Genomic DNA, 23,008 nt, shown 5'->3' with positions numbered 1-23,008 from the left:
GCTGTTGTTTTTCCCCTACGTTATCTTGGACCATAGTGTAGATTCTTATTTCAAGGAATCGCTTTCCTAGCAATATATCCGCACATTTTTATTCATTAAAATAAAATACATTGCTTTTAAGACTAATTCCATGATCATTCTTCTATTTATTATAAGTTCAATGAAAAATTTTAAAATGAAACATAATGACACTCAACAGTGGATCCAACTTTTAGGTCGTGGGACATTTTGTGAAAACTATGCTTATTTTACTGGTACTTTAATACTTAAATACCTGTTACAGCAGCGAAGAATGAGCTTGGTAACAAATTTATATTATAATCTCCATAAACAGAATACTCGGGGAATGATTCATCACATTGTCCAACGTCCTGTGTTGCACTTGGAACTGCTTCTTCGATCTTCGATCATGCTCCTTCTACATGATGACTGTAATTTCTCTCTATTTCTCGATGACCCAGTCTCTAATCTAACGAGTCTTTGCGATGGACAACGAGGTCAACCTTAGACCACACATACTGATAAACTTTTCTCAGAGGTTCCATTGAACGTAAACACCAGTTTTTAAGATCACATTTAAACACACCAAAGGAACAAAGGCCCACTGAAGAAATGAACATATATGTAGTCCAATAAGGTTGTCTTTTTTCTGTTCCTTTCTAATGAAAATAATCATTTATTTTTTTTACATATGACTGAAAGCTTGTGAGCCGTCGTCATTTAAAAATACTTGTTTACAATCTTGTTAACGACACCAGGATGTATTTCAGCTTCACCGCAATGAAATTTGGGTTAAAAGATTCTCTTTCATAACCATAATCTTTCGGATTGGCTCGGATTGTTGTTTCAGAGTCCTTTGCTTTCCTAAACATTTCGCTGTGCAAGTTGTCTGCTTTTTTGAAGAATATTTTCTTCTTTGGTTTTTATATCGTTTACCAATCTTGCTATATAAATAACATTTTCTCGAAAAAGACATTGGCATATTCCTTGAACTGTAAGCCTGTTGAAGAATTCGCAACGAACTAAATATAAAGGTGCCATTTGTGATGTCGCATCTGGCATCTGAAAACTACATGCTACTGTATTGACTTATAAAATTTAAAGTATATAAAGCGTGATTCCTTTGTATTGCTGTCGGAGCTTTTTAACTATCTTATGTATCTTAGCAAACATTCACACCTGAACCAACCTTTAATTGTTACTCTTTTAAAAGCAAAACAGAAAAACAACAGATTATTTTATGAATATTACTATACGGAACAATTTTAAGTTTCTTTAAGTGGAGATGTTAGTGTTTGAAGGTTTTTCTTATTTCTGTGTGTGTTTCTTGTTTCTATATATGTTGGGTTTAATCATAGTGTTACTCTAACTTTTTAAATTAAACGTGTTATTTTTTTATTTCAGGCTTTTAACTTGCCTTTTTTAAGCTTATGGGTTTGAATTTGTTTGCTGCAAAATCGCTCTTATGAAATAACATATTAGTAATGGAAATAAATCATGAAGCTCTATGTTAGTGGTGGTCCTTAAGGTCTGTAAATACATAAATAAATAAGTGTAAATGTTTTCGCCATAAGGTTTTTTTTTGTAATTTCAAAGTGAAATTATTCAGAATAAGTGTTCGTAGTCTGATGAATTTCCAAACAGCTAGTCTTGATGTTTTACAGAAGGCGTTAATTTTTATAATAATGAACACTTAAAACGGTGTACAACCAGTTAAAGTACCATTCTAATTCTATTTTAATTAGATGGGAAGAAACCCTAAAGAATAGTAAGTATTAAATTCTAGTAATGGAACTTCAAAAACAATTTGCAAATCTTATGTTGTACACATTATAGTTGTTTTTATAATCAGAATCTTTGAATGACAACTATCACTTCCGTCTTGCTAATCAGTTAACATTATTAGTTGTTAACTACGTTTTTAATGATTATTGCAAAAACAGAATTTTTTCAATTACATAGTTTTGAAAAAAAAGGTAATGATCAATATATCACGTTTAACTTATCAATTCGCTTTTTAAATTTCTCTTTCTTGATAAACTTGGTTTTTAATCCACATATATCACTTCCGTTTCGATCAGCAGAGCGTCTGGGTTTATACTTTTGTATTAGGATTGATATTATAATTTCAGTTCAAACGAGCTCGCGAATAAAAGTCATTTTAAAATCATTATTTATGTATGTGCTGTACTTTTGAGAACTATGAAAAGTACGTTATAAAATCAGTTAACGAAAACCAAAGTCTAATCTTCCTCACCTTTTCCAACGTTTCGGGCAGTGCTTTCGTAAGCACGAGCTTCATGAGACCATATATACCAGAGTAGTGTTTGTTTGGTATCCACGAGACTTCGCCTTGCACATTATCAGCAAGATAGAAGTTAACATCAACTAAAAAATTCAACAAAACTGGTGTGTTCATGACCTAATGTCGTAATGCAATTAAAAAATATAACTTAATTAATAAAGTACTGGATGAAGTTTACAGATAATACAGTATTCCGAAAGGTGGAATAATACTGAAAAAACATAACAAGCTTAGAAAAAACATACGTTCATATGATGACAAAGGTAATGATATTTCATGTATATACATAATAATGTTAATTATCTTAGTCGATGAGTTTAACAAAACTATTGTGGCGCAACCAAAAAACGTTTAGTTACATTTTAGAAAATTAAGACGACTGGAAACAACCAAAATGTTTTGTTTGAAAAATTAGATCGTGTAAACAGCGTATATGAATTCTGCAAGTGTTATGGTGCTTTCTTACCGGCAATGTTTAACGCACGAATTTACTTCAGTTACATCATTTCAACCCTTTCTTTGCTTGTGTTTCCGATAGCTCAGCAGTAACATTAAAGGTTATTATGCTCAAATTCGGGATTTGATCCCTGCAGTAAACACAGCGCAGATAGTCCACTTGACAGCTTTGTGTCTAGAAATTAAAACTTACATTTGATTACCTAATTTCTTACACTTTTTCTAACATAAAAAACATTTGAAATTAAGACTTATAATTATTTCTCTTTATTTTTAATTCAGCTTGAAAGTAAAAACTTTTGAACTATTAAACACATTTTTAACAAGTATCTAATATATACTTATTGGAAATTCCTATTTTAATCAATTACACATTATATTTCCAAAAGAACTAGAACAACGTGTTCTAAATCTCGTGGTATTTTATGAAGACCAGCAAATGTCACGTACAGATATTTTTGTTTTGAAGCTACATGTCTCTGTTTATAATCGCTTTTATTTTATTACTTGATCTTCAGCATAAAGAAAAAAAACAGTCAAGACGAATCAAGAGGCTCAGTGAATTTCAAGGGCTAACGGTTATTAGAAACAGCTTCTCAGGCATGCTTAAATCCATTGTAAATAATGGAGAAATTAAAAACTAGAAGTTGTGCTCAGGTGGCAATACCAGTTCAAATGTCGATAATTGATCCCGGCAACTTTTAAAATGTGACTTAAATCCATCACTCATAAATTTGAAGAGGATACAGCACTGTAGGTCAACTCGAGCAATGTGTACAGAGGGTTTCAGGCTTTCCACAGCGTCAGCTTTCAACGAACCTAGAAAATCACAGTGAAGAACAGCAGAATATATTCATGTTGAGTATTGAATGATGAATCATCTTACTGTCTCAGTATACTGTGTAACCATAAAGGTTAATAGTATGGAGTGATTTTTTCAAGTCTTTCATTGCCCTGAGCACTACATACATAACACACTATTTGACCTTGTTTCAGTCTTAAAAAGCGTAATATTATCACACGTGAGACTGGTACCACCATGATGAAAAGATAGCGTCCTTCAACTTTCAAAGTTTACAAGTTTTAAGTTTCAGACTTTGTATTTGTTTGTGCGAGTCTTTCCCCTGATCAGCAATTAGATATTTGGGACGGCAGCAGACAGATTTAGTAGGTTTCTAATATATTCAAAATATGTCTTTTTTTTTATTGTCGTTAGTTTATTCTGTATCTAAAAAGTAACCCGATACTGGTAGAGTTGTTTATTTATAATGTGTCAGTAAAAGAGTAAAGCTTGGTTCCACTGGTAATAAAACAGCTATATACTGATAACATTGAAGATGGTAAATTTTATGTTTTTAATGGCATTTATAGCATGTTTATTACGCATCAATTTCATACAGACATGTCTGGTTCTACTTAGTTTTTCGTCCTGAATTAAATGAACCGTTCGGAGATGTTTTGTAATTCCATATGATGGAGAATAAACGTGTGTTGAAATCACACTTTAATATATGCTGAAATCACACTTTAATATATGTTGAAATCACACTATAATATATATTGAAATCACACTTTAACATATCTTGAAATCACACTTTAATATATGTTGAAATCATACTTTAATGTATGTTGAAACAACACTACAATGTATGGTGAAATCACACTTTAATTAATATTAAAGTCGAGTGGTAACCTATTACACCAGCTCATTTTTAGTTTTAACAACAGGGAATGAGCCGTCATCGACTCTAAAGGCAAATTTATATTCGAAAAGAACTAGGTCTCAATGGCAACATGATTTCTTTCTTCAGGCTGCTGTCCGAATAAATTTGATAATAGAGTACATGTGACAAACCAGAAGGCTTTGTTCATATCCAAGTTCTCTGTAAGCGTTCATTTTTACCTTGTTTAAAAGATACGTCCTCAGATGTTACATTACTTATCAAAATAAATGTTTTGCAATTATCACATACATTTTTGTGTTTTTACAAAATAAAGTACAGGTTCTCTGAACCATTTAATTACTACTATAACACTTGTATATCTATATATGTAAACGAAACGACTTCCAAAAATTCTATTTAATATCATAGATTTTTTTCAGGGTCATGAGAATTTTTAGTTTCTTAAATAATTGAATATTTTCTTTGGTCTTCCTGAGGAGTTTTTCCTTAATACTAGTTACATTAGTTCGTGATTTAGAGAAGAAATGCGTAACAACTGCTTATTTTTATCTAACAGTTTAAGTGTGTAATAAAGGTTTGGTAGAAAAAAGAAAGATTGAGAGTGAGTCTTAAAGGAATGAAACGAAAACTGCCAACCAAACTACACTTGGAGCACTGATAGGAATTTTAGATCAAATATTCATTCATTAGTTAGCCGGGCCGCTTTTTAAATTCAACATGGGGCATGATGGTGGTGGGTAAACAATTTTGATTTCATTCCAAGCATTAGGTATCATGAATTTTTGTCAATGCACAACAACAAACCACAGCAAGTAAGAAAGTGACACTCAATAGTGACAACCATTAGCTTTAGGATTACAACCCTATTATTTGGAGCAGACTTGTAATTTACAAAACTTACCAGATTCTTTAAAAATTATGGTTGTAGTTTTCCTTTCTAAAACAGTTTTGATAACTTCCTTCACAATAACGCCATGGAAACTAGATTAACAGTTTCTTGTCATCACCTACATGCACTCGATACAGCCTTATCAGGCATCATTAGTTATGCTAATTAAGTTAATATCACGTGGCACTCTTTAATTAGGTTAATATCATTATATACTGTATATTTGTGTTTAAAAGTTGGCAGTGAATTAAGAATAATAACCGTTCACCCATATGATTCTTTCCAAATCTTGAGTTAAAAAGTGCTAACCTAGTTTGCTTGGCCTAACCAATATTTATGTAGCTGCACGTGCTTTCACCCTATAGTTTTAGTGCCCGAAATAAGCTGTCTTTAATCCAAATGACAAAAAAACCTAAAAACAATCTCTTTACTGGTGGATGAAGCTGTAGTAAAGATGCTAGACCGATAGCTCACATGACATTTTGTGTTGGTGTGCGCAAAAAAATTGGTGAAAAGTGGACGGGTTTTGTTGAATATCTTTGCATATGCAGCTTATATATTTCAACCAGGATTGACAACTAATTGTAAGCTGTACAGATCTGTTAGTTTATCATATTTGTAAATCTCCAAGAACGTTAAGTATGTTTTTTATTAAATGAAATTTGCGTATTTCCGATGAGAAGAAAAAAGAAGAAATTGAATTAAAATTAGAGATTCTATATCTCATGTATTTGTTAATGAAATGTCTTTAAATTTGATACATATGTAAAGTCTGTGTCAAGCAGAGCATATCAACTGAAAATATGTTATAGTTTTGGTTACTACAATCCGAGTTACAGAAAATGGAAAGCCCCTAAACTATAATTCCTGTTAATAACACATAGTTTGACCTGCAGGTTGCTATGGCCACATAACACACAACTGCATGTTTTGATCTTCTATCAAAAGTTAATACACAAATCAATCTTTAAAGTCTTTAAAATATAGTACAAAGCTTTGAAATTCCTGTAATCTTGTTGCCAACCTGAAACAAAACCATCTCCATTTTCTTTCAATAAAATCATTAACCACTAACAAAACAAACTTGGTAATAGTGAAGTACTTGAGAGATAAAATATGATCACTGCTTCCTGGAAGACATTTAACTTACCTCTGGGAACAGATCATGTCTGAAATAATGAGGCTGGAGCGTCCGAGTCCAATACGAACCACTACTAATTAAAATGCCTTTTAACTCAACTCTGGCAATAATGAAAATATTAACTAGGCTATGAAATATAACAAAAAGCACTACCTACTAAAATACCTAGAATGTAACTCTGGGAACAGCAAAAGTTGAAAGTCCAGTAAAGAATTAAGTAGGCTACAGAGTTGGATATGAGATATGACTCACTGAAAAAAAACAAACAAACTCACCTGTAAGAACAAAAGTGAATTACAGAATCCGATATGTACCACTACTTATATAATTAGATCAACCAAACTTGAAGAATACATTGAGTCTTAAATCATAAACTGAGCTACAGAGTTCATTACGAACCACCACTGAGTGAGAAACATTCAACTCACCTCCTGGAACAGACCAAGTCTGAAACAACGTATGAAGAATTAGCTGAGCTACGGAGTCCGATATGAAATGAAAGCTAAGAGGGTTTTTCCTGTAGAATAAAATACTCTTCATGAGGGTTACGACGGATCTGGTAGAGTTATAGCCTGCGCAGACTATAGCAACATGAATAGTTTCACATTTTGGCACTTCCGGTTCGCGATAAGAACACACCAAAGACTGACGACCCGTTTTTTGAGGTCGTTTCATTGATGACATCTTTGCAGATCTCTCGGTCTTATCCAAACCAGTTTGATTCTGTTGTGATTCTCTAATTACGCTTACAAGTTCGTTCTGTGATATGCTATAATAATAGAAGAAACAGGAAGGAAGAAAATAAATTAAAGAAATATAATTCATATGAGTTTTCCTTTTTCCACTGTTATAATCCTGATTGAGTTATCATGTATATTACTGTTATTATTTAATAAATTTAGTTTCTAGCTATTACCTTACACACTCAAATAAATTAGTCAGTTTGTAATTACCTTGAACGTGCCATATCGTTCATAACATTGCAGGAGGATGCTTACCCCAATATCCCAGTGGCACAGCGGTATGTCTGCAGACTCACCCTCCTACAAACCGGGTTTCGATACCCGCGGTGGACAGATTGACTATTGTATAGTCTCGTGCTTATTCAATAACAACAATCACCACATCCTCGTTCATGAAAAACCAAATAAAACAGTACTATTAAATAAACCACGTGTATGATAATATTTCTTGCTTTTGTGAGTAGGAAACGAACATTTCTCTTGTTATTAAGGGTAGATTTATGCAAACCTTGATTACTTTATTGATATGTTTTCGCTAGGAAAATGTGAGTTAATTCCAAAGAGTCCAAGGCACAAGAGATTCACTTTAATTGCTCTTGTAATTACTATGGCCGCTTAGCTCTGAAAAATAAAGGTTCATAGAAATATAGCGTTATCGTGATCAAATTACTTATTTTTTTCAAAATAATTAATTTATCACGCATTAATTGTGCGTTATTGAAAATCCCTCGTGAAGGAAAAGTAGTTCAGTCGTTTTGAGGCTTAATGTGTGTTTTATTTTTATTTTGTTGTTGCGATTTTTAGTGACATGCTATATCCGAAGCTTTTGCACTGTAATACGATCAATATGATGTTAAAATCTCTTGTTCATGACTGTAAATCCTACGCATTTCTATATGCATGCATACAAATAAACATGCACAGTTACGTAGATTTTCACGTTCACACTTAGTTTTCAGTTCAATCAATTCACAATATAAGTAATACGAAGTTTACTATTCTATAGAATAGAAACAAATTCTAATAGAAAAAGATTCTGAATAAATTTATCATTAAACAATCAATAAATAGATATTATCCTAACAAAATTATTAACAATTTGGCTTATTTTAATATTATACATGTTTATTTAATGCTAACTTAATAATCACATTTAATGTGGACTATTATTTTAGGGGCTGGTATGACCAGGTGGTTAAGGCACTCCATTCGTAATCCGAGAGTCGCGTGTTCAAATCCCCGTCATACCAAACGTGCTCGCCCTTTCAACCGTGTGGATGTTATAATGTGATGATCAATACCACTATTCGTTGGTAAAAAATAGCCCAGCAATTAGCGGTGGGTGGTGATGAATAGCTGCTAAAGTAGGGACGGCTAGCGCATATAGCCCTCGTGTAGATTTGCGGGAAGTTCGAAAACAAACAATATAATTTTAGTGCTTGATATTTTAGGAAGTTTTACGTTTTCATGTACTTCAGCTGATGTTTCGTATATTGATTTTATTTTTTATCAGCATTGGATATCTTTACTGAATCTATTTAGCATTTTATAAATATACCATTTGCGCAATGGTAATATATTTTAATTTTAAAAATGCAATTTAGTGTCGTCATACTGTGATAATGATAATATATTTTGTAACTATGTAATATCTCACAATTCTATTAGATAGGTACCTCCCCAGCAGGGGATACCATATTGTATAATTGATTCAAACTAAGTATCGATATAAATATAATAATACTGTCTGCTGTATGTCCATGTACCTATTTCGTGGGGTGTATATACATTTTCACCAAATTTGATGCGGAGATTAAATGGAATCACGGAGAGGTAAATAGAAAATTTCAGTTTTACATTTGTGGTTTTTATGGGCGTTTTTGCGATTTCACGTTTTTTATTATTACTTCGTTTCCTTTCGATGGATTTTAACCAAATTTAGCATGAAGGTTTGTTGGATTCATGCAGACACAAAAACAAATTTGCAATTTCATATTTTTTGTCTTGCGATCTTTATGGTCGTTTTTTGCGTTCATTACAATTAAATATAAGAGAAACAGCTTTTGATGTCCTGAGAAAATCTTTCATCAATCATGAATTCAAGTACCCTTCGTCCAGGAGACGGCACTCCAGCTAACAATAAATATTTTGCATTTCATTCTTAGACAATTTTTTATATAATAAAATCTTACTAATGATAATATCTTTAATTTTTTCTTTATTATTTTTGTGTTTGTTTTCAATTTAATCATTTGCTATAAAACGTTTATTCCCTTTTTTACTCTGTCGGGAACACTTTCATTCTTCTTTTGATAATGCTCAACAATATACATTGTCGCTTAGCAACAAAATTATCTCTTGATCGTTCTTAGGCCAACTGAGGTATTTAAGTTGAATGCTCAATATTGATGTTGATTTGTGAGTAACATCCGTTTTTTATTCTTTATATTTTGACAGCTTTGGTAATACGACAATAAAATAGTATAATTCAAAAGTTTTAAAACATTGATCTGAAGCCAAAAACAAAATAAACTTTACCAATCCAATTAGTGTTTCAATTAAGCCTTACGTCACGTTTAAGTATTAGGCGTAATGCTTAAATTAGATTATAAATAGGCCTACAATCACTGAGGTTGTAGAGACATGTTGAAAAGTGAACTCTCTCCCTCTCGGTGTTTGGGTATATATATATTTTGTATCCCCAGGAGGGTTAGGTACACTATACCTCTTCCTCCTTCCATTACGTAGTTGAAATGGACTGATTAATACATTTAGAGTAAATACAAAATAGCTGAAGTAATAGCATAACTTTAAATCTGGTCCTTTTCAGGGCAATGCCCATTTATATTGTTCTATCTTTTTTTTTAATAAGTCTAGAACGTTGGTGGCCTGTTTTATTTTAGCACTATTTTATTATTATTATTTTAAATTTGATTTTATCTTAAAGATCTCATGTACAAGTTTAACGGGGAGGGGTGTTTAGGTTTCTCTTCATATATGCAATATCTGTCTAGTTCGCATAACAACGCATTTTTTCGCCAATTTTTATCAAAATATTTTATTGTGCTATGTAGAAGTCTATCTGGTATTGTTTGTATATTTGAGTAATTGTGCATGAACTTTGAGGAAGTGGTTTTAGGTACTCTGTATGCTGATGTAATTAGTGTATTCTGTAATGTATGGAGTTTGGTTTGTATTTGTTTTTCACTGACATTAATCAATGCAGGAGCTGCATAGTCTATTACTGGTCTAATGTATGTCTTGTATGTTTTAATGTTTTCTGGTGTTGTTCCGTAGTTTTTATCAGTTAGACTCCTAGCATAGTTTGTTCTTCACCAAATTTTAGTTTTTATGTTATTTACATGTTTTATCCAGGCAAGTTTAGAATCATATGTTAACCCTAAAAATTTTGCAGATGTAGCAGTTTGGAGAAGCTTTCCGTTCATGTAGATCTGGAGTTGAAGTTTTTGATGTTTCGTTAATTTTGAAAATATTGCTAATTGTGTCTTCGCTGTGTTTATTTTAATTCTGTATTTTTGGCAGTATCACATAATCTATTTAGTTGTGGTTGTAAGTTAGTGGTTGTTATTTCTGATGTCGGTGCACTTTTCCAAATTGCTACATCATCAGCGAACTGTGACGCGTATCCATGGTTTGGGTCTTTGAGTAGCATATTATTTACATACATGATGAAGAGAATAGGACTAATCACCCATCCTTGAGGGACGCCAGCTTCTGGAGTGAAGAACTCCGATAAAGTTCCCTCTACGTTTATTGTACATTTTCTATTTTCCAAAAAGTTAGATAACCAGCGAATAATTTCACGCAGTAGTCTCATTTCTTACATACGAAACCGAAGACCATTGTGCCATACAGTGTCGAATGCTTTCTCGATATCAAGGAAGCAGGCGACAGTGCATTCTTTTTTATTAAAGCTGTTTATTATTGCTTCAGTCAATCTAATTAAGTGATCTGTTGTTTGTCTATATTTTCTAAACCCGTTTTGTTCTTTTGGTAATTTTGAATTAATCTCCAAAAATGTGGAGAGCCTACTACTTATTATTCTTTCAAGAATTTTGCCTACACAGCTGGTCTGGCTGATCGGTCGATAACTGTTTGGTTTATTGGCTGGTTTTCCGTCTTTGTGGAACATTAAAATGTTAGCTTGCTTCCAAGAAATTTGGATGTATCCAGAGTATAGAGATAAATTAGATATATTTAATAGATGGTCAAATAATTTTGGAGTGCCTTTTTGGAGAAGAATTGTTTGTATTCCATCATTTCCCGGTGCTTTGTTTTTTGAATTTTTGATTGCTTGTTCAAGTTCATTTAGTTTGATTTTTTTTTTGGTGAGTAGTTGAGTATTGTAGTCATATGTATTATTAGTGTTGCTGTTTATAATGTTGACTGGAAAACGTTATTTATATAATTCTATGTTATTTGTTACGTGGTTATTTATTTTATTGTGGTAATAGTTGTTCATGTCCGAGTCATTGTGTGCTTTAAATGTGTTTTGTAAATTATGTTTGAAGGCTTTTCTTACTGAGGTTATAGACTAAATTTGTTTGTTTTGAATTCCGCGCAAAGTTGCATGAGAACCACTACGATACGCTATCCGTCTTTCAGTTAGTATTGTAGTACAAGAGGGAAGGCAGCTAGTCATCACCATCCACTGCCAACCCTTTGACTACTCTTTCACTGAAGAATAGGGGGATTGACCGTTATATTATAAAATCCCCACGGCCGAAAGGCGAGCATGTTTGGTATGGCAGGGATTCGAACCTCAGACCCTCAGATTACGAGTCAAGTGCTCTAACCTCCTATCATAGAGTAAGTGTTTAAAAAAGTTTAAGTGGTAAATAAATATTAATATTATTTTGGTGTTTCAACACATATTATATACTTGGTCTTAAAACATGAAGAAAAGTAAACGCTTATTAAGAGTAAATATCTTTATCCTTTGTACAGTCGAAAGAATTTAAATATTTGTTTAGAAATGTCCGAGCTATGTTTTCTACTTCCTGACCTACAATACAGCGAAAAGTCTCAATAGTGTACAACTACTTTTGTTCACGATAACATTTTATTTATTCCATAATTTTTACTAAAAATGTGACGATTAACGAAGTACTTCGAAATTGATGAAATAAATGAAGAGCGATTCATTTTGGAGAAAAATTTTAGTTTGTTTGTTTGCTTGAAGTTAAATACAAAGTAACGCAATGGGTTATCTGTACTCTGCCCACCACTAATATCGAAACCTAAATTTTAGCGTTGTAATTTCGCAGACAAACAGGTGTGCTATTTGAAGAAGTATAATTTTAGATAATCATTTAACAATGGTTTCTTGTCATTTTCACTGTCTTCGTACACTAGTCTAAGATCTAATATTAGTCAAAGAAATTTGACACTTCCTGACTTTTGTATAATCGAATTATTATTATTCATATCCATCTTAATAGATAAATGTTTGCAAATGCAGTTCTCATAAATTACTGGCTCGTTTAAAATTATTCGAACATATTTTTCTTAGATAAAATCTCATGAAAACCGTTTTTTTACATTTAAGCATAATAAGTTTTCATTAAACCACCTTCTTATATATTTTAAATCACTGTTAATTTTTAGTAACCTTATTGTCAGAATTTCCATTATAAATTAATACCGAGTCATCCGCTAAACTTGTTATTTTTCCATAAACCATTTTTTCACAGAAATTATTTGAAAATATTAACGGTCCTAATACTGATCCATGAAGTAATTCAGCAGCTCAGCTCATTTCATCACTCAATATTTATTCTAACTACTTGTTTTCTATTTGATATATATAATTTAAACCAATTTAGTACAATACCTCTTATTCCAACTTTATGAAATTTGTTTTTTTAGTAAACGATCTTGCTAAATCATGTTAAAAGCTTTTGATACACCTAGAAGAAGAGCATATATTAGATTTTCATCATTAATCGACTAATTTAATTTATTAATCACTGTAATAAGTGTATCTCTCTTATTCACGTCTTTACGACATCTAAATTAACAATTTGAAAAAAATTGTATCGAATTTAAAAATTTGATTTTTTTTTCCAAAAACAATTTTCTCAAGAATATTTGATATAACTAATAATAAAGCGATCATTTAGTAATTACTTAAATCATCAACTATTTCTTCCTTCTAATGCCAGTATAATAACAGTAAATTTTGAAATATCTGGGAAACTCCTTTTCTTTTCTATTCACATAATAACTAAATACGTTATTACTAATTTCAGTGGTATCTATGAAAGTTTAACATACAAGGTGCATATAAATATTTTATTACAAAATTATAAAATATAATTGAATCATCTACCAGGTATGTAAAAAGTAAAAGAGAAAAAAAGTTAAAACTAAGGATAACAAATGGATTACTGCAATCTATTCAACATAAATTTAAAATTTATAGAAATATAAAAATCAAACTACCATCCTATGATAAAGTTGTTGAGTTTAACAATTGTAGAAATTATTTAAGCAAGTTAATAAAACAAACTAAAATAAATTATAACGAAGAACACTACAGTAAAGAATTAGCACACTGAGTTTTCTGAATAATCCAACTTATATGTAAGTTCATTTTATTTTATTTTTTTGTAAATATTACAAAGAAATAAACATGTATTTGGGCATTAAAAAAGTGCTTACTGTCGAATATGTCGTCTGGCTGGTCGTTTGATGAAGCGCTTATTCTAATATCACATCTGGCCAGTAGCTTAGATGAAGCGCTTACTTTCAATATATCATCCGATTGGTTGTTTAGATAAAGTGCTTATTTCAATATTACTTTTGGCTAATTATTTATAAAAAGCAGTTACTTTTAGTGTACTTCTTCTAAGCTAGTAATTTAGGTAAAGTGTTTTCTTGTAACATTACATCGGACTAGTCACTTAGCTAAAGCACTTACTTCCAGTGTTTCCTCTGAGCTGTACGGCCACAAAACAACCAATCAAATGCCGCGTATATCCTCAGTAATGGTGAGGAATATAAACCCCTGACGGTCTTAATGACCCTGGCAGTGGATAGACCTGAAGCCCAAATAACCAACGTTTAGCAATGTGAAGCGGCCTAATGATCCCATAGTGTCGATGGTCTAAAAATAGCCCCAACTCTAAAAAATAAATAAATCTGGTAGTGCATATCTGCACATTGCCTTGATAGTGGGGTACATGAACAAATTCATTTTACACAATGATTGAAAAAATCAGAAAGAACATTTCTTATTTCCCACATTACGTCTTGTTAGTCGTGTAGACAAGTCACTTCCATTATTACGTCTAGTTAGTAATTTATATAAAGCGCTTACTTCTAATATGACGCAGAATTAGCCGTTTTAGAGTATTTGGATTTTAGGGTATTTAAAGTACTTATAGATAACTATTGAGTTCAACAAATAAAAATTTCAGAATGAAATAAACTGAAATTTGATCGTTTACGAAGCGTATACGAAAACAATGAAATAGCTTGTTTAAACAAAACTAGATTATCTATGCCTGTTGTTGTTTCTTAGTAAATGCAAAGGAAGACAAAGGGCATTCTTCCCTCCGTAAGTTATCAAAACCAGCTTTTTAGTGGTATAAGGCTGCAGATATACCACTGCGTCACTAAGGGGGAGACATCTAAGCCCTTATATTTCGAGAAAAAGCAAATATTGCTTACTACGTAGGACACCTATACTGTTATAGCATGACGTCTACGTGACAATAAAACTGATCTTAAATAGCTCTGTTCCTTACTGGTTCATTCGAGGTTCCAGTTGCTAGATTATACAGTTTTAGTTGTAGCGATTTATAAATAATATTTCAACGGTTGTATGGTATTGGTCTAAAACCTAGCCTGATTCTAGTATTAAAAGTATGGCATCATAGGCAACGGTTTTCAATAAACAAGATACAGTTGTTATACAGGTTTCTTTACTCAAAATCTGTATAGGGTCAGTAAAGAATGGTGCAATTAAACTTACTATCAATCTTACTGCGATGTAATTCTACCCAGAATGCTATCACAAAGTGCACATCATTATAACAAAATGATGTTAGGTTAAGTAATAGGGTGGACGTTTCATTGAAATATTGAAAGAAAGTGGACTTTTCTAACAAATTGTTTCACTGTTAACACTGTGATATTACGTCATTTCCGGAAGAAATATCAAAGAAGATCCTGATTTGTCGAACAGATTCGTGTATGAACGTTTTCTCAGTTGAATATTCTTAAAAGGATATTAACATGGTAATATAAGCATTTACTTTGTTTTAGGTTATCGTTATGGATACTTAAGTATTATATGATTTCTAACTTATTTTGATTTTCATGTATAAGAGACAGCTTCGCGAAATATTGTAAGAGATTATAAATCATTTTTCCATGCTTGTAGCCTTTTGCTAAATTTTACAAGTTATCCGATTTTGTTCTTATTGTATAGAAGTTTCAATAAAGTTACAAAAAGGGCTGCTGTTATCAGCACATGGCCGTCCCTAAGTTTGAAATGGTAGACTAGAGAAAATACAGATAGTTAACAGCATCCACTGAGACTTTTATCTCACCATTCCAGAGGCATGCTTATCAGTTTTCAATACTAAAATCCTGGATTCGTTTTTATGCGATTGACAGAGTCTTTGTTTGTTTATTTATTTTCCGACGAATAGTGGGATTGACTGTCACATTATAACACCCTCACGGCTGAAAGAGCGAGCATGCTTGGTGTGACGGAGATCCGAACCCACGACCTACAGATTGCAAGTCGGGCGTCTTAACCACCTGGCCATGCCGTGCCTGGACAGAGTGTAAATAACCCGTTATGTAAATTTGCTCTAGTAACAAACACATTCATTTATCTCATCAAATAGTATGATTTAACTGTCACTCTTATAGCGCACCCACGGCTTCAAACTACGAAATGCGTTTTTGTGGTAAGGGTATGAGAACTTGGAACCCACGAGCATGCTAGTTATTAGGCCACTAGACCGAAATACTAAATTAATCATAAATACTTCCCATTATTACTATTTAATTGTCACATAGTTGAATCTAAACCACTATTTTATTTCACATGTTTTTTTTATGTCTTTACTATAAATGTGAACGTTTCTAATGTCACGAAGAGCATTCGATATATTGATCTGTTCACCATGTTACCTTATTCACAAATATATTGATTCCGTAAAATACCGCAAAAGTCGAGTGTGACACTCATAAAGAAACTAACAGTTTGTTACCATTCTGAGCAAAATGAAAAAGTTATTTGAACTATTTTATGTGTACAGTTTATTAAGATATAAAAAAAGAAATGCCTGTGAAACAGTTCACTATCGCATTCCACATGCTATTGATTTACCGTCGAATGACATATTCAAGTTGTTAAATTGGACGGTGTACCAACCCGAAGAAATTGATTTGTTTGTAACACGTGTAACAGCTAAGATTCAGAAGATTAGTAGCCCACACCAGTTGGTCAGGTTTTGTTTGTTTTGAATTTCGCGTAAAGCTACACGACAGCTATTTGCGCTAGTCGTCCTTAATTTAGCAGTATAAAACTAGACGGAAGACAGCTAGTCATCACCACCCATTACCAAACTCTTGGGCTACTCTTTTACCAAAGAATAGTAGGATTAACTGTAACATTATAACGCTCCCACGGATGAAAGAGCGAGCATGTTTGGTGTAACGGGAATTCGAACCCTCCCTAAGATTACGAGTCGAGTGCCTTAACCACCTGGCCATGTCGGGCCGAGTTGGTTAGTAAATTTATGAAATCTTGTGAAGAAAACTTAAACCTAAAAATGCAAAAAAACCCGAGATCTCAACACCAAAAGAAATTAATAATAATAAAATCGGTAAGATGCTCATCTGTACATATTCCAGATTGTCGTATAAAGACTGTTTTCCTTAACAACTCTAAGAAAAGCACGGAAAGATCAAATGAATATGTAACAATTCTAGCATAATGTTGCTAATGGTTACCTCAGCTGTCGTCGCAGTAGTTGGTTTTGTTCTTCGACTTCCCGAACTCTTTCTGCTAACTTTGCTTCTCTTCGTGTGAAACCCAACAGGTTAACGGTAGTTATATCTATTCGAGAAAGAAACAACCGGGCCTATTTTTAGGTTTAGGATATAGAAGACATCCTAAAAAGAAATAAGATTGCTTTTCTTACTACAAAAATCTTTGCAATTAAAAATAAATAAATTTTGGATCGTTTTAAATTACAGTAATTTCTATAGCATGTTGAAAACCTTGTGTTTTATAACTAGCTACTTAGCAAAACTCTAAATAGGTGATTAAAAGTCGTATTTGTTCGTAATTTATGTGCCTTTGTTTTGATATAATGTAACTAATTTTACATCATTTAATAACAGCTAAGAGAATATTGTAAGACAAGTTTATTTCTTATACTAATACTGTAGTTACTTGAACTCTTATCTTTTGATGAAAGATCCCGTGTTATTATAATGATGTTATTTCTATGATATTGATGTGAAAATTGATTGTGCTTTTTAAAACATTACAGTTTGAAATATGTTTCTGATGTATCATTTTAAAGAAGTTATATTGATTATCGAATGAAACGGTATACAGATATGTGTGTTTTTTTCATAGCAAAGCCATATCAGGCTATCTGCTATGTCCACCGAGGGGAATTGAGCCCCTGATTTTAGTGTTATAGATCCGTACACTGAACGCTGTCTCATCGGGGGACCACAATTGTATATAATAATCCTTATTTCTGTATGAAAAAATAGACTGATCACATGATAGGTCAAATGAATGCAAGAGCTCTACTAAAGCTGGAATGTAATCACTTCCTGACTAGTCAGAAGAATGGTGGGTAAGAACAAACCTCTCTTCAGTTCTCAAAAGGGCATTATTATAGGATCTATCCAGTGAAAAGAATTGATACTCTGTTTAGTTATTCAAAGAAATAGTAGTCAAATGCAACGTATCGTCTACACTAATGTTTTACAACTACCGGTCTGTCACTATTTTACTGAAATAAATGAACAAAAACTAGATAAAATTCTTATGTAAATGATAATGGTTTTTCTTGTACCTTCATCTTTGTGGTCCGCATTGGTTCTCTGGTATCAAAAAGGCTGAGAAACGTTCATCTGTGTCACTGCAAAGTACTATGGTTGCAAACAACTGGTAAGAAACTAAGCTCAGTGACAGTGGACAAACTTATAAAATGCAACTGACATCATTACGTGTCTCACTTGATTCTTTCAACAGAGTCAAAAACAACTGTTTTCAATTTTACCACGTGAAAGACATTCCAAAACCTGCCATATGGCAATCGACAGCCGGTATGAAAATTACTAATGTAATTTTTATACAGAAAAACAGTAATTTAGCAGTGTATAGAGTGCACGCCGTACAAAATGAATAATTATATTGTCATGATTTAGGCTAACGAGTTTCTTTTTCACCACTTTCTGTACACGCAGTAAAAGTATTAAGAAGCCAGATAAAGCACTTAATCCTGCACGTTTTAGTTCCCCAGAAGAATCCGCTGAATGTAAAGTAAAGTTCTTGTAGCAAGCGTTGAATCGTTTGATTCTAAAAGAAATATGAGTAACATCTAAATTGTTTGAGCGTTACTGGTAATCGCTGTCTTTCTACACTACTCCATTTCCATGTTAATGGATCAGAGTTCTACGAATATAATGTAACAGTTCTCTATGGTAATACTTTCTGGAAACTATTAAAATGTTATGTGCATTTAATCTTCGCTTTGTTCAACGTAATCATTTAATCTTAAATATAGCATTCGCCATTGTAATCTTCAACTAAGACCTGAAAGGAATTATAGATTGTACTTAACAAAGAATGTGATGTATTGAAAGAAGACACACACCTTCTGGTATATTGTAGAGTCTATATCGAGACCAGTTGAGGCTCTTATCACAAATAAGGATGACATATATATATTTGGTGTGCATGGTGAGCGGCAGGAACAGGTCTCAGCAAAATGTTTACTCAGTACATATGTATAGTGTATTAGTAATATTTACTTTAAAGGCATCTTAAGGTTTTAGCTTATCTACCAAAAAAGCCCTTAAAATCTTGATGCTACAAAAATCCAAGTTGTTTCTTCTTCCTAACAAACTTACCTCTGTGAGAATTAATGAGATACAGTAAAAGCACAGCAGGGATACAACATAAACAAACAAACACCAGACGGCGCCGACGCATATTTTTCTCAGACACTACTACAAGTTGGAGTATCCTTAACGTTCTTACAGGATCCACAGCATTTTGTTGTTTCCTGCATGGCAAACCAAGTAATTTATTTTTGTACTTTGGTTAAAGTTAACATAAAACAAAAGTAATTATAATCAAAGATAATTTTGTTACATAATATTTGTAGAACACCAATGGTTCTGAAAGAACCTCACATTTCAATGAGCCACCGGCGGGCTTTAAAACTGTAGAAAAACCTTTAAAGATTCTGAAAGCACGCCGTTGATAGAGTTTAAGAATTAATGTAGCCTTTTTGCGTCTAGTATATCTACACCAAACAAAATATTTTATTTATGAATCTCTTTGTTTGTTGAGTAAACATAGAATAACATGAACAAAACTATGAAAATAATTGCCTTTCTTATACATACATAGATAATTTGTACAACCCTCTCAAGCGTAGTTGAATGTATTGTTGATGTAATACTTCAGGTGATAGGTGTAGTTTTAAGATTATCTTACTGTTTTATATATTTATATATACATTCAATTTGTACAAAAATGAAAAGTTGTTTACCTAATCGTTTATGCTACATTGGCAACTAATCTCATGTTATAGGAATTGTGTTCTAGGTCTCGTGCTGCATTAGAACTCCCTTTCTCATCATCAGTCCTATTCCTTAGAAGGACTCTAACGGTGTGTAGTCGAAAGCAATTGTTGTGTCTCTAGTCTCTTCTGACATTTTGTTTCATAAAACCGTTCGTGCTATTATGGGAGCGAATGAGAGCTTGGGTATGTTTAGATAGTTTAATTTATTGTTTTTGAGAGCTTGGGTACGTTTAGATAGTTTAATTTATTGTTTTCAAATCATATTTAATGACTTTTACATAAACAAAGTTGATATTTTAATGTTAGTTTGTTTGTGTTTTTAATTTCGCGTAAACCTACACAAGGGCTATCTGCGCTAGCCGTCCCTAATTTTGCAGTGTAAGACTAGAAGGACGGCAGCTAGTCATCCCCACCCACCGCCAGCTCTTAGGCTACTCTTTTACCAACGAATAGTGGGATTGACCGTTATTTTATAACGCCTCCACGGCTGAAAGGGCGAACATGTTTGATGGGACGGGGATTCGAACCTGCGATCCTTAGATTACGAGTCGAGTGCCTTAACCACCTGGCTATGCCGGGCCGTATTCTAATCTATTTACCAACAATAACTAGCTCTGTATTTCTTCCATGTTTTTATGCCAACCCATATATAGGTGGGCTTTACTTCGTAATTATGCAAAAATGAAAAATTTATAAGTTATTATCGTCTTCAAGACGATAAAACTATTTTAAACTCCAAATCTAAGCTTTAAACTACAACATATCAGAATACGACGGAAAACTAAAGGTAAATTTAAAATCCTACATCTTAATAATAATTTCCGTAAAAGCTGAAAAGTATCTAATTGTTACTAGTTATTTCAATAATATAACAACAGTTGCTAGGATATAACAGGATTTATTCAAAATAAAAAACATGTTCTTATTATCTTATTAACAGTACCGGGAGATATGCTTAGCTTTATCGTAACGGTGTTTTCGGTCGGAGACATATCTTTCATAATAATAACCTTTAATTTACGAATGATAGAGTTCCTTCAAAATTATTTGATTTCTGGAGCCAGTTGTTTTCTTAAACATTCTGTTGCGTGAATGTTGAACATTAACAGCTCCCTTCCCCGAAATGTTGTTCTTTGGCCTTACGTAGTACAACAGTCCTCCTATAGAAAATTTCCACACAGAAATAATAATAATCTTATATTTTTTTCCTTGGTGTACTACACTGTTAAATGGCCGGGAATTCATCGAACCAAGTATATATATATATATTCTACATATGTCGCCTGTGTCAGCACTGTATTAATTAATGTGCATTAATCGTTTTATAAATTGTAACGAACCGTCTGTAGTAGAGAGCACGTGACTTATACCTTATCCCGGAAACTCTATGGTTAACTCTGTGTTTTAGTAGGCAGTTGTTATGTTAATATTTAAGTTAATATCACCATTAACTCTTTTCTGTTGCACTGAGATTTTACATATAATTTTGCAACAGTTATATGTGTTATAGATTTCACATGTAACAGCGTATTTATGACGCCACATTGACGTAATGTAAAAGTGTTTTAGCAAAGGAAACATTGATCTAACTATGTCAGACATTAATTGATATAAGAGTCTCATGCAGAAGTTGTTTAAACATAAAAATATTGTTATTAGATTTTATCATTGCTGGAACATGTTAACATGGTTTTTAACCACCTTGCGTTCATTTGTTCTATCTCTTAATTTATTGATAGAGTAGCATATGGTTGTTGAAACAACTTACAGGTAATTTTCTTAAAAATAGTTATGCATAAATATAAGATATGCATTCAACTCAATCTCTTGGATGAGAGCAGATATGCAATATAATTATTTAGTAGGGCGTTTAAAACCGTCCTTTGTAATTATGTGTTAGTTCAAAAAAAAAATTGCATAACGTTTGTTTTTATGTAAAGGGAACTGAATACAGTGAATTATTGGTAAAAATCGTTGTTTTTTTCAAGCAGTTGATGCATCCAGCACAACAGAACACTTAAGTTTGCTAAGTATCTGTGGGATTTTTTTCAACTGAATATCGCGGTTCCTTGTCATTCTACTGAGCGCAAGAAAAGACCGCCACCAAAATAAACGCATTTTGTTTTACAGTCGTCTTTTTTGTAAAAAGTGTCAATATAATCAATTTAAATTAGTTTATTCGACCCGTTACAGTAAAATTATGCATATCAACATGAAAAAAAGAATAAAAGAAACATATATATATAAACATAAAGTGAACAACAAATATAATACACTCAAACACTTTTTTTTTTGCAAAAGAAACATTTCTATTCTCTATAGGTTTTCCTCAGATTAATGGTTTATCTCACAGATTTATGTTGATGTCGATATGAAATTTTAAGATTTACAAAAAAAATGAATATTTTTTGTAATGTACTTTTTAAAAGACGCATTTTCATATGTACTTTTTTCTAAGATTAACTATTGAGAAGATACAGAGCGTGAGGGACAGACAGATATTTGACTATTATATATAGATTAGTAACACCACAAATGCCAAAACTATGTAAGACTAAAACCGAAAATAGAAGTAGAGTCTCAAATTTGTTTCAAAGTGTTCTCGTTTCATGGAAACTGCCTTTAATAGTTCAATTTCTAGTATACACTGCTTAATGTAACATTAAAAATATGTTAAACTGTTTTATTGGAAATCAATCATATCAAACGGCTTTGCCTCACTGGCAGATCAGTGATAAACCTATTTACTTTATAATCACTACTGGTTTTTGTTCTTTTCAGATGGAAACTTCAATATTTTCTTTCTTTTTTATCAGAATTTCGCGAAAAGCTACACAGTTTTAATTAACAGACTAGAAGGAAGGCAGGTACTTAACAGCATCCATCGTCGAGTAGTGGGATTTAAACATCACATTTGTAACGCACACACGAACCTAAAATACAGAATGCGATTTTTTGATAAAGGAAT

General features: G+C 32.4%; 1 protein-coding gene and 1 long non-coding RNA gene across 6 annotated transcripts in view; one reads left to right on the top strand and one right to left on the bottom strand.

The window, feature by feature from the left end:
- LOC143225769 (xylosyl- and glucuronyltransferase LARGE2s-like) overlaps positions 1-23,008 on the bottom strand; it is a 116,516-nt gene that overhangs the window by 38,289 nt on the left and 55,219 nt on the right. For 3 of the 5 annotated variants that reach the window (XM_076455744.1, XM_076455745.1, XM_076455746.1), the window contains 4 exons: positions 19,361-19,515; positions 17,216-17,321; positions 6,905-7,245; positions 2,258-2,388 (listed from right to left, as the gene is read on the bottom strand). In XM_076455744.1, the coding sequence (XP_076311859.1) occupies positions 2,258-2,388; positions 6,905-7,245; positions 17,216-17,321; positions 19,361-19,442 (660 nt within the window). In that variant the 5' untranslated portion in view covers positions 19,443-19,515. The remainder of the gene's footprint in view (positions 1-2,257; positions 2,389-6,904; positions 7,246-17,215; positions 17,322-19,360; positions 19,516-23,008) is intronic. The other 2 variants (XM_076455747.1, XM_076455748.1) reach the window with 2 other exon arrangements.
- LOC143225774 (uncharacterized) overlaps positions 1-23,008 on the top strand; it is a 43,393-nt gene that overhangs the window by 11,862 nt on the left and 8,523 nt on the right. The window contains exon 2 of the long non-coding RNA XR_013014070.1: positions 20,064-20,223. This is a non-coding gene — a long non-coding RNA (uncharacterized LOC143225774). The remainder of the gene's footprint in view (positions 1-20,063; positions 20,224-23,008) is intronic.

This window comes from Tachypleus tridentatus, chromosome 9, assembly GCF_004210375.1.
Source record: "Tachypleus tridentatus isolate NWPU-2018 chromosome 9, ASM421037v1, whole genome shotgun sequence".
NCBI classification, from domain to species: Eukaryota; Metazoa; Arthropoda; class Merostomata; order Xiphosura; family Limulidae; genus Tachypleus; species Tachypleus tridentatus.
This window is presented reverse-complemented; position numbering and strand designations above follow the sequence as displayed.